At 52.8% G+C, this 12,547-nt stretch overlaps 2 protein-coding genes across 3 annotated transcripts in view; one reads left to right on the forward strand and one right to left on the reverse strand.

The window, feature by feature from the left end:
* ENO3 (enolase 3) overlaps nt 1-8,038 on the forward strand; it is a 10,217-nt gene extending 2,179 nt beyond the window's left edge. Inside the window, exons 3-11 of one of the 2 annotated variants that reach the window (XM_018572586.1) lie at nt 652-710; nt 1,719-1,788; nt 2,061-2,194; nt 3,191-3,413; nt 3,833-4,030; nt 4,488-4,689; nt 5,244-5,352; nt 7,640-7,698; nt 7,908-8,036. In XM_018572586.1, coding sequence (XP_018428088.1) covers nt 652-710; nt 1,719-1,788; nt 2,061-2,194; nt 3,191-3,413; nt 3,833-4,030; nt 4,488-4,689; nt 5,244-5,352; nt 7,640-7,698; nt 7,908-7,977 — 1,124 coding nt within the window. In that variant the 3' untranslated portion in view covers nt 7,978-8,036. Of the gene's footprint in view, nt 1-651; nt 711-1,718; nt 1,789-2,060; nt 2,195-3,190; nt 3,414-3,832; nt 4,031-4,487; nt 4,690-5,243; nt 5,353-7,639; nt 7,699-7,907 lie in introns of both variants that reach the window. The other variant, XM_018572587.1, reaches the window with a different exon arrangement.
* A 2,982-nt stretch (nt 8,039-11,020) lies between these two features.
* The window catches only part of SPAG7 (sperm associated antigen 7), a 4,259-nt gene continuing 2,732 nt past the window's right edge, over nt 11,021-12,547 (reverse strand). The window contains exons 6-7 of the mRNA XM_018572588.1: nt 11,931-12,087; nt 11,021-11,135 (exon numbers count right to left, since the gene is read on the reverse strand). Of these exons, the coding sequence (XP_018428090.1) occupies nt 11,029-11,135; nt 11,931-12,087 (264 nt within the window). The 3' untranslated portion in view covers nt 11,021-11,028. The remainder of the gene's footprint in view (nt 11,136-11,930; nt 12,088-12,547) is intronic.

A 12,547-nucleotide genomic window follows, 5' to 3' on the forward strand; every position in this document is an offset into this window, starting at 1 on the left:
CCTTCCCCCTCCCCGAACAGTCACCCCATACCTGCAGAAAGTGCTCCCTCACCCTCATTCTCCCTTCCTGCTCTAAGCACTGTGCCTGCAACTCTTCCCCCACCTTCTATGCTCTCAGCACCCCAACCTTTTCCAGACTTTCACTAGTAGCTGAGCTCCTCGGTGCCCTTTATCGATTTACCACCCACTGCAGTTCCCCAACATGCTTCTTGTGAACAGCATTTTCCAGATGTGGTTTTACTAATCCTTTATAGAGGGGCAGATTACCTCTCTGGTGTCTAGACATCTTCTGATGGATGAAAATATCTGGCTTGCTGTACAAGCAGCACACTGGCATTGAGTGTTGCTAATAAGACTATGATCTACCAGAACACTCAGATCCTTCTCCATCATTGACTACCCCAGTTGTAGATTATATCAGGCGGATTCATAATGTATTAACATTCGATTAATGTAAAGCCAAAACCTACATTTTGTATTGGCTTGGATAGAGTGAGGAATGATGAGAACCTCTAGAAGTTCTATTGTTTCACCACTCAACCGTGGAGACAGATAATCTTCAAATGTCATGTAGCCGTCCAATCCAGGCCAGCTTCAAACTTACCAAGGACGGTATTCCACCACGATCCTTATTCCTCCTTCTCTTTAAAGGTGTCCTGAAGGCTGTGGACCACATCAACAAGACCATCGTACCGGCCCTGCTGGAGAAGGTGAGGTGATACGGGAGGACAGAGGGACGGGTGAATGTCCCAGCGGCTGATGAATGCGATAGGGGGAGTATAGAACAGTTTGAACATGACTATGCCGTATGGACCGCGTTCAGTGGCGTAACAATAGCCATAGCGACCCAGGCGGCCGCTATGGGGCCCAGGCACAGGGGGGCCCTACGCGTTGTACAAAAGGTGAACGCATCTCAAGGCTCATTTATGTTCTCTCGGCGATGTTGTGTGATGAGTTTTAGAGGATTCGCAGCCTCCATAATAAAAGGTTTTAACATAAAATTACAAACTGTTATGGCCGTGGACCAAACCATCTCAAGGGGCACGGGGGGTGACCTGCATTCTGGAGTGTGGGATCTACAATGACGTATGTGAACTAATAAAGGGGCCCCATCGTTACTGGTTCCCTCTCCCTCCGGAGGACATCTGGCCCTGGAAGACGCTTTGCAGGGCGGGAGTGGTCAGATCAGTGATGGAGGGAGCAGATATAGTGATGGGTTATAATGGACAATGGACCCTGCTTCATGGTCATGTGGTTCTCGCATAGCTTTGTAGGTCATTTCATTGGTCAGGAGACATTAGTCAGTCCAAGTTTAGACTTTCACAATTGTTTAACGCCAGAGGAAGTCACCACCGAAGCCCCCAACCCGTTCCTTCTAGGACATATGTGGCCAGTTTTACTTCACAGTGCCAAACATGACTTCCTGGCCACTCAAGGGCAATTAGATCAATTCCTTAGAGGAGATGATTCCAAAAATATATTTTTTTCTAGCAATTATAGACCATTTGTTAAAAGAAAAGCGCCGAAACCCCGTTATTGTTTTTACCATTACCATACTTTACCACTTTTACTGTAGAGAACCCCTTCCTATAGTGACATTATATTGTCTCGCAATCCAACCTCTGTGACATTTGGTCTTCTGGTGGGCCCACATCTGAGCCTGGGACAAATGCCCTTTCTGTACCCCCTTATTAATACAGCTCTGTCTTGTCTTCCAGAAAATCAGTGTGGTGGAGCAAGAAAAGATCGACAAACTGATGCTGGAACTTGATGGGACCGAGAATAAATGTGAGTGAGGTCAATGAGAAAGACAGCTGTGTGAGAAGCCTCAGATGCAACTGCACACTGATCCTTCACTCGCCATTACATTGTCCTGTCTATGCCCTCGGTGTCTGGCAGCTTGCAGTGATGCTTCTCACACAGGTATTCTCCAATGCAGGCATAACATACATCCTTTTATGGCGGCAATGATGACAGTTATATAATACCAAGTCTGTGTCTGCAGTTACTCCGTGCTCCGGTGACCTGAGATACCCCTCTAATATTTCCTTCTTCAACAGCAAAGTTTGGTGCCAACGCCATCCTGGGGGTGTCACTGGCTGTGTGCAAGGCCGGAGCCGCTGAGAAGGGCGTTCCACTCTACCGACACATCGCTGACCTGGCTGGAAATCCTGACCTCATTCTTCCCGTCCCTGTGAGTGCAAATACCCCTCCCTTCATTCTTACTCTTCCCTCCTTCCTTCTCTCTTCCCTTCCTTTCTTTTCATTCTTTTCTCTCTTCCCTTCCTTCCTTTTCTCTCTTCCCTTCCTTTCTTTTCATTCTTTTCTCTCTTCCCTTCCTTCCTTTTCTCTCTTCCCTTCCTTCCTTTTCTCTCTTCCCTTCCTTTCTTCCTTCCTTTTCCTACTTTCCTCTCTTCTTTTCCCTTCCTTCTTAGTTTTCCTTCTTTCCTGCTTTCCCTCTGCCTTTTCCCCTATTTCCTTTCTTTCATTTTTACCCTCTTCCCTTCCTCTTTCCATTACTTTCTTCCCTCCTCTCTTCTTTCTGTCTCTCCTTTTTCTTCTTTCCTCTCCTCCCTTCCATTTTGTTCTCTTCCTTCTTCCTTCCTTCACTTTCCTTCTTTCCTCTCCTCTCTTCCTTTCTTTTTCCTTCTGCCTTGCCTATATGTTTCCTCTCCTCTTTTACTCTCTCTCCTTCCTTTCTCAAACTTCTTTTCCTTTCCTTCTTCCTCCCTTTTCCTTCTTTCCTCCCTCCTCTCTTCCATTCCTTCCGCCTTTCCTCTATTTCCTTTCTTCCTTCTTTCCTCTCTTCCCTTCCTTCTTCCTTTACGTCCTTCCCTCCTTCTTTCTTCCTTTTTCTCCTCTCCTCTCTTCTTTTTTTCTTTCCTTTTGCTTCTTTCCTCTCCTCCCTTCCTTTTTGCTCCCTTCCTTTACATTCCTTCTTTCTTCCCTCCCTTCCTTTTCCTCTTTTCCCTTCCTTCCTCCTTTCTTCATCCCTTCCTTTTCCTCTTTTCCCTTCTTTCTTCATCCCTTCCTCCTTTCACTTCCTCTTTTCTTCTCTTCCCTTCTTTTCTCCTTCCTTCATCCTTCGCTCCTCTTCCTTCCAGACTTTCCCCATCTTTCTTCCGCTCCCCTCCCCCCCTCTTCGTGTCCTTTGCGGTGTATTACCCCGATATTTGTCTCCCCCCCTCAGGCATTCAATGTGATAAACGGAGGTTCTCATGCCGGCAATAAGCTGGCCATGCAGGAATTCATGATCCTGCCGGTCGGAGCCTCCACCTTCCGGGAGGCCATGAGGATCGGCGCAGAGGTCTACCACAACCTGAAAGCCGTCATTAAGGCCAAGTACGGCAAGGACGCCACCAATGTCGGTGATGAGGGCGGCTTTGCCCCAAATATCCTGGAGAACAATGAAGGTGAGGAGAGTCAGAGGCTGCAGAGAGGGAAGTGGTCTCCAGGGCGGCAGCACTGACGGTTTCTGCTTCTCTGTAGATTTACTCAACCCCTTAAAGGTACCGCATCCTGCAGGACTCAGGTTTTCATGCTATCACCCACTCTAGTGGACCCCCCTTCTATTGTTTATGTCCTTATCATAGGAGCACATGGGCAAGTTTTATATTCTGAGTCCCCTCTGCAGTCCTCTGTGATTCATTGTAGAAGATTGCAGTGGCCCTTCTTCCCACCTGTAGGCTGTATGTCTCATCCGTATCTGATTGTACAGGAAGAGCCCCTTTGTACCCTATACAGGGCTGGAGTCATAGACTACGTACTGGATATGATGTACCATGATGTGTCATTTTGTTCATTCCTCTGCAACCATTGTGCCTTCCCACAGCCCTGGAGCTCCTCAAGGCTGCCATTGAGAAGGCCGGATACCCAGATAAGATCGTCATTGGAATGGACGTGGCGGCATCAGAATTCTACCGCAAAGGACAATACGATCTGGACTTCAAATCCCCAGACGACCCAAAACGCTACATCTCTGGACAGCAGCTGGGTGACCTCTATAAATCCTTCATCAAGAACTACCCGGGTGAGTTTGAGCAACCTTCTGGGGGGCCACAGTGGTGGGGGGGCTACGAGTCTGTCACTCCTTCTGCAGGGTGATACAGACAGAAGGGAGCTATGAGTCTCCTCCTCCTGCAGGGTGACACATAGAAGGGAGCTATGAGTCTGTCCTCCTCCTGCAGGGTGATACAGACAGAAGGGAGCTATGAGTCTGTCCTCCTCCTGCAGGGTGATACAGACAGAAGGGCGCTGTGAGTCTGTCCTCCTCCTGCAGGGAGATACAGACAGAAGGGAGCTGTGAGTCCGTCCTCCTCCTGCAGGGTGATACAGACAGAAGGGAGCTATGAGTCTGTCCTCCTCCTGCAGGGTGACACAGACAGAAGGGGGCTATGAGTCTGTCCTCCTCCTGCAGGGTGATACATAGAAGGGAGCTATGAGTCTCCTCCTCCTGCAGGGTGACACACTGTCCTCTCACTCCGCAGTGGTCTCCATTGAGGACCCCTTTGACCAAGACGATTGGGACAACTGGAAGAACTTCCTCTCCACTGTTGATATCCAGGTAGTCGGAGACGATTTGACTGTGACAAACCCAAAGAGGATCCAGAAGGCCATAGAGCAGAAGTCCTGCAACTGTCTCCTCCTAAAAGTCAACCAGATTGGATCAGTCACAGAGTCCATCCAGGCGTGAGTGTCCACCAGTCACCACAGTATTGATCTCCGTGTGTTTTGTTGTATAAAAAACTGACCACATTTTGGAGGCTTTGTACATAAGGATCAATGTATGGGGGTCACATAAGGCCCGATCCTAAAAACTGCATCAATGTCTATGAAGCAAATACAGTGAGGTCACAAGGGGGGTGCAGCCCGGACCCGGGTGACACCATTGGAGGGGTGTCACCAAAATGACAGTGACAGTCATTTTGGTGTCACCCCCTCTAAAAAGTCCGGCACTCGGTCACGGACCGAGAGCCCGACAGTATCAGGAGAGAGGAGGGGACCCGGCGGCATACCTCATCCTGCCGGGTGAATGTTCCCTCCTCTCTCTGCCGGCGTCCACCCGCAGGCGTCACTTAAATGACCGCGCACGTGCGATGATGTCACGGTGGGGTGACACCCGGTCTTGGGACACCCCTGAGCAAATATACTGGATATCCTGGAAAACGTTGACAACCTCTATAGAAATTGTAACATGTTATATTATCACTGTCGTAGTATAATTGTCTATGTGGTCTGTGCAGGTGTAAGCTGGCCCAGTCCAATGGATGGGGTGTGATGGTCAGCCATCGTTCCGGAGAGACAGAAGATACTTTCATCGCTGACCTGGTGGTCGGACTGTGTACTGGACAGGTGAGTGAGGACAAGGGGACTGTGTACAGGACAGGGGGAGAGGGAGGGGACTGTGTACAGGACAGGGGGAGAGGGAGGGGACTTTGTACAGGACAGGGGGAGAGGGAGGGGACTGTCTACAGGACAGGGAGAGAGGGAGGGGGCTGTGTACAGGACAGGGAGAGAGGGAGGGGGCTGTGTACAGGACAGGGAGAGAGGGAGGGGGCTGTGTACAGGACAGGGAGAGAGGGAGGGGGCTGTGTACAGGACAGGGAGAGAGGGAGGGGGCTGTGTACAGGACAGGGAGAGAGGGAGGGGGCTGTGTACAGGACAGGGAGAGAGGGAGGGGGCTGTGTACAGGACAGGGAGAGAGGGAGGGGGCTGTGTACAGGACAGGGAGAGAGGGAGGGGGCTGTGTACAGGACAGGGAGAGAGGGAGGGGGCTGTGTACAGGACAGGGAGAGAGGGAGGGGGCTGTGTACAGGACAGGGAGAGAGGGAGGGGGCTGTGTACAGGACAGGGAGAGAGGGAGGGGGCTGTGTACAGGACAGGGAGAGAGGGAGGGGGCTGTGTACAGGACAGGGAGAGAGGGAGGGGGCTGTGTACAGGACAGGGAGAGAGGGAGGGGGCTGTGTACAGGACAGGGAGAGAGGGAGGGGGCTGTGTACAGGACAGGGAGAGAGGGAGGGGGCTGTGTACAGGACAGGGAGAGAGGGAGGGGGCTGTGTACAGGACAGGGAGAGAGGGAGGGGGCTGTGTACAGGACAGGGAGAGAGGGAGGGGGCTGTGTACAGGACAGGGAGAGAGGGAGGGGGCTGTGTACAGGACAGGGAGAGAGGGAGGGGGCTGTGTACAGGACAGGGAGAGAGGGAGGGGGCTGTGTACAGGACAGGGAGAGAGGGAGGGGGCTGTGTACAGGACAGGGAGAGAGGGAGGGGGCTGTGTACAGGACAGGGAGAGAGGGAGGGGGCTGTGTACAGGACAGGGAGAGAGGGAGGGGGCTGTGTACAGGACAGGGAGAGAGGGAGGGGGCTGTGTACAGGACAGGGAGAGAGGGAGGGGGCTGTGTACAGGACAGGGAGAGAGGGAGGGGGCTGTGTACAGGACAGGGAGAGAGGGAGGGGGCTGTGTACAGGACAGGGAGAGAGGGAGGGGGCTGTGTACAGGACAGGGAGAGAGGGAGGGGGCTGTGTACAGGACAGGGAGAGAGGGAGGGGGCTGTGTACAGGACAGGGAGAGAGGGAGGGGGCTGTGTACAGGACAGGGAGAGAGGGAGGGGGCTGTGTACAGGACAGGGAGAGAGGGAGGGGGCTGTGTACAGGACAGGGAGAGAGGGAGGGGGCTGTGTACAGGACAGGGAGAGAGGGAGGGGGCTGTGTACAGGACAGGGAGAGAGGGAGGGGGCTGTGTACAGGACAGGGAGAGAGGGAGGGGGCTGTGTACAGGACAGGGAGAGAGGGAGGGGGCTGTGTACAGGACAGGGAGAGAGGGAGGGGGCTGTGTACAGGACAGGGAGAGAGGGAGGGGGCTGTGTACAGGACAGGGAGAGAGGGAGGGGGCTGTGTACAGGACAGGGAGAGAGGGAGGGGGCTGTGTACAGGACAGGGAGAGAGGGAGGGGGCTGTGTACAGGACAGGGAGAGAGGGAGGGGGCTGTGTACAGGACAGGGAGAGAGGGAGGGGGCTGTGTACAGGACAGGGAGAGAGGGAGGGGGCTGTGTACAGGACAGGGAGAGAGGGAGGGGGCTGTGTACAGGACAGGGAGAGAGGGAGGGGGCTGTGTACAGGACAGGGAGAGAGGGAGGGGGCTGTGTACAGGACAGGGAGAGAGGGAGGGGGCTGTGTACAGGACAGGGAGAGAGGGAGGGGGCTGTGTACAGGACAGGGAGAGAGGGAGGGGGCTGTGTACAGGACAGGGAGAGAGGGAGGGGGCTGTGTACAGGACAGGGAGAGAGGGAGGGGGCTGTGTACAGGACAGGGAGAGAGGGAGGGGGCTGTGTACAGGACAGGGAGAGAGGGAGGGGGCTGTGTACAGGACAGGGAGAGAGGGAGGGGGCTGTGTACAGGACAGGGAGAGAGGGAGGGGGCTGTGTACAGGAAAGGGGAGAGAGGGAGGGGGACTGTGTACAGGAAAGGGGAGAGAGGGAGGGGCCTGTGTACAGGAAAGGGGAGAGAGGGAGGGGACTGTGTACAGGAAAGGGAAGAGAGGGAGGGGCCTGTGTACAGGAAATGGAAGAGAGGGAGGGGCCTGTGTCCTGGTCTGTCCTATGGGTGATCCATTCAGTAATTAGAAACATTCTCTTTTTCAGATCAAGACTGGTGCCCCCTGCAGGTCAGAGAGATTGTCCAAATACAACCAGCTGATGAGGTAAGGAGGGGGGACAAATGGTGCCACATGTTGTGATACAATGATGAGATACCTCCAGCCAGACTCTTGCTGTGACAATCTGAACATTTGTGATTGATCACCATGGGCACTTCATTTATAATACTTATATGACTTTGCCGCCCGGCCTATCGCTGTGTGGGCACCCGCTGGCACTGTGTGGTAATGTGTTTCTACTTTGGTCTCCGCAGGATTGAGGAGGAGTTGGGAGACAAAGCCAAGTTTGCCGGAAAGAACTTCCGGAACCCCAAAGGAAAGTAAACAGAGACCTTCCCTCCTCCAGAATCCCTTGCAACACCGTGCCACCATCCCAGAATCCTCTCCATACGGGACACCTGGGGGTCATCTCCAAGTCCCACATCCACTGCTGTGTCATAAAATGGAACCCGTCACGGATGGCCCAAAAAAAAATGCATATACGCCAGCGGAATGCTGATATTTCAGTTGTGTAGATCAGCTGGTGATCTCAATCACTCGTGGCTTCTTATATCTCCAGGCCAAGAGGTCTCCCGGTCAGCCCAACTGCCTCCGGTGTCACCCTTCCCCAAAGGGCTCTTCATGACGCCCAATAAAGAAGGGATATAAGAAGCCATTGGGTGATTGTACTCACCCACCACCTACATGTGACTTGACCCAATATTTCCTGGCTGGACCCTGCCCACTTGGTCAGTCTTCTCCGATTGTAAATATATCTTCACGTTGTGGACAAGAGCGCCTCTCCTCATCTCTGAGCATTAAAACGTAGAAGTCTCCAGTCCGCCGCCGGCTCCAGATGCATTTTAGGGCACAGCGGTGAGTTTCGGAATCCAATTCCAATAAAGATGATAAGGAAGATAAAAGAGCTTCTGAGTTTTATTTCCACATCACGCACAATGGTCCACTGAACCCCTTGAGATGGCTTGCCAACATACATTAGCTGCACGGGGGCCGTTCTTATGGCCGGGCGAAGAGGAAGGCAGAAGAGGCGACCACCTTGGGCACTTTAGCAGGGAAGGGGGCGCAAGAAGGGCGGGGCATGCAACTTGCTCTGCTGGAGTAGATCACAGCTCATGGGGGGGAGGCACATTGGGCGCTAATGGACCTCGTCCCTCCAATGAGCAACGTGGGATTGTCAGCCGGAAAACACCGGAATAGTTTAAGAAACCTTCCACATCGTTTCTGCAGAATATCATCCAGCAGAGGTGAGGAGGAGGTTGTGTGGGGGGCGACATCCAGAGACATGAGACCCTCCCGGATCACAACTCACATCTTTGTATCTTCTGCAGATTAGAGAACCAACATTGACCAGAAAACAGAGGTGAAGCTATGGCAGAGAGAGTCCATAGAGTCTGGTGGTGGGAAGGATAGAGCACACATACTAAACACAGTCAGAGCACTAACATATAATCAGAGCACACACTGACAGGATACACAGTCAGAGTCCACGCCCAGCACAGAGACTACACACAGGCCCAGTACACACCATCAACAGTCATACAATGAGGGGGCTGAAGCCCATGCAATAAGACCAAAGCCAGATCACACACAGTCAGAGCACCGACAGTCCACTGTATACTGGGGCCACTAGATGTCTCCTCTCCTCCACTAGACACTGGGGCCACTAGATGTCTCCTCTCCTCCACTAGACACTGGGGCCACTAGAGGTCTCCTCCACTAGACACTGGGGCCACTAGAGGTCTCCTCCACTAGACACTGGGGCCACTAGAGGTCTCCTCCACTAGACACTGGGGCCACTAGAGGTCTCCTCCACTAGACACTGGGGCCACTAGAGGTCTCCTCCACTAGACACTGGGGCCACTAGAGGTCTCCTCCACTAGACACTGGGGCCACTAGAGGTCTCCTCCACTAGACACTGGGGCCACTAGAGGTCTCCTCCACTAGACACCGGGGCCACTAGATGTCTCCTCCACTAGACACCGGGGCCACTAGAGGTCTCCTCCACTAGACACTGGGGCCACTAGAGGTCTCCTCCACTAGACACTGGGGCCACTAGAGGTCTCCTCCACTAGACACTGCGGCCACTAGACGTCTCCTCCACTAGACACTGGGGCCACTAGAGGTCTCCTCTCCTCTACTAGACACCGGGGCCACTAGAGGTCTCCTCTACTAGACACCGGGGCCACTAGATGTCTCCTCCACTAGACACCGGGGCCACTAGATGTCTCCTCCACTAGACACTGGGGCCACTAGATGTCTCCTCCACTAGACACCGGGGCCACTAGATGTCTTCTCCATTATATACTGGGGGTACCAGAAGTCTACTCTTCTAGATACTGGGGTCACCAGATAACGCCTTTCCTCCATCTACACCTGCAGACTCCTAGAAATGGATGAAGAACTGGCTCTTATCCTGCAAGGCTCTAATAGAATCTGTGGTCAATAACGATCCATCATTATCAAGGATCTTCATTGCACCAGCTTGTGATGGAAGACTCAGACACTGGCTTTCCTTTATCTCACTTCCTGCCATGTGGGTGACACCGTCCAGTTCTGAGATTGTCATCTTTAACGTTCCGGCCAAATCAACAGACAATATCAATGAAAGGTTTGATCACTTTAATGGAGGCGGTAGCTTCAAACACAGAGAGCGGGTCATAAGCCAGAGCAGACCAAACAAAATAAAGTCACAACAGCCCCCGGCTATACAGAATGTAGTGACCCCCCAACCCCCTCAGCAGGACAAGGTGGGGCATTTCCATCTAGCCGCCCTCCTATGAGCGGTGCAACCAATGAACATTCATAGAAGTCTAGAATAAAAAGCAGAAGACATCCAAATCTGCTAATGGGACACAATCCAGTCACAGGTACCAGGTTGGCTTAGAATCAGAATGGATGAACACAATGGGCGCTGGGCCAATAAAAACAAGGACGGCGACTTTGTAAAGTACCATCTAGGGGTAAGCTTCCTTCACCATTTAAAAAAACATATGCGTTTGAAGACCGGGCTAAAATATATAAAAACAAGCAGATAAAATAAGTTATCAGTTCAGACGCGGGAGGGGTTCATCAGAAATTCCTCAGACCATCGTAAAACAAGAGAGTCTATAAAACGGGGCGACGCCAGCAGAGAAGTAGGTGCGGGTATATGGGTGCCAAGTCTGCGGAGAGGAACCCGGGTGAGGACCGGTTCCGTGACGGTTGAAGTCGTTCCATGGAGCAGACTTGTTGCCCGCTGATGCTGCTAAAAAGGTCTATGGACATAAAAATGACGGCTGTACGGAGAAGGGCGAGGGGAAACCAGAAAAGAAATCCACGAGTATTAAAACCACGACCAGGTAAAAACATTCGTAGCTCAGGAATCCTCAGACTGGTTTAAGAGCTGCCGGGCTCCGCATCGTCCTGTTTCAAACGCTTCTTGGCCCGGATTTCATTCATAGCTTCCTCGATGGAGCGCGTGTCTCGCTTGTTAGCGACGGGAACTGAGGGAGGAAACAGGATTGGAATGATGAAGAACCCGATGACACCCAGCGAAGACAGATTAGTAACCTCGCACCTTTAGGACATGGCCCACCCCGATCAATACCCTTCTCACAGCTGTATAACATTGCCCACCCCGATCAATACCCTTCTCACAGCTGTACAACATGGCCCACCCCGATCAATACCCTTCTCACAGCTGTACAACATGGCCCACCCCGATCAATACCCTTCTCACAGCTGTACAACATGGCCCACCCCGATCAATCCCCTTCTCACAGCTGTACAACATGGCCCACCCCGATCAATACCCTTCTCACAGCTGTATAACATGGCCCCCGCTGATCAATACCCTTCTCACAGCTGTATAACATGGCCCCCGCTGATCAATACCCTTCTCACAGCTGTACAACATGGCCCACCCCGATATTCTTTGTGCACCTCTAAGACATTCAACCCCCGCCCGCCCCTCCCCGATCATTACTTCCTCTCACCTACAAGACATGGCCATTCCCAATCAATACCTTCCCGGTACCAATATGACACACCCTCTCTTGATCAATACTGTTCTCATGCTTGCGGGACTTTGTGCTCCCCAATGAACACCCCTATGACACGGCTCTCCCCGATTAATATTAGTCTCATGCCTGTATGACTTGGCACTCCGTGATTGGTGCCCTTCTTGTACCTGTGACCTGGCCATACTTTACATCAAGACCAATGACCGTGCTTGCTGTGCCACATTGCTCCTCCCACCACCAGGACCTGAAGGGGGCTCATCCATGGAGAGTCCTTACCGCAGCCGTAGGTCTTGTTGGCTTGCAGAGTGTGGGCGGCATCCTTGGCGGCCACCTTGCCGATCAGGTGACTGTATTTGTCCTTGTAGTCCGTGTTGGGGTTGACGCGGGACGGACCCTTCAAGGCGTCGGCCTCTTCCTCCTTTAGGGCCTGTTCCTGCCGGGACAAGACAACGCCGTCAGGGACTGGGAGTTATATACTGAGAAGGACGAGCGAGTATCAGAGGACTACAAGCACCCATCAGACAAAATGTACAGAACCAATCAGAGAGGAAGGGGGGCGGGTCTACACACATTGGTACTAGAGTGGTTATAAGTGACTGACTTTACCCATTCAGGCCCCCCCTGAGCAATAGGGCCCCCCTTCCTTCTCCGCTCCCTACTCCCTAAGCTCTGCCCATTTATGGTCCATGGACCTCACACAGCAAGAACCTTCCCCCCTCCCTCAGGTCAGTGAGCACTGAGATTGGAGCACGGCATTCTGGGACAAAAAGGTGTGAAGGTCATGAGCTCCACCACCATAGCTGGTATACTTTGGGGGCTCCTATGGGCAGAGCGGTGGAATAGCACAAGGAAGGAAAGGGGGGGGGGGGAGGCAAGAAAACCCCGCCCTTTGC

Source organism: Nanorana parkeri, unplaced genomic scaffold (genome assembly GCF_000935625.1).
Source record: "Nanorana parkeri isolate BGI_ZX_2015 unplaced genomic scaffold, ASM93562v1 scaffold2079, whole genome shotgun sequence".
NCBI lineage: Eukaryota > Metazoa > Chordata > Amphibia > Anura > Dicroglossidae > Nanorana > Nanorana parkeri.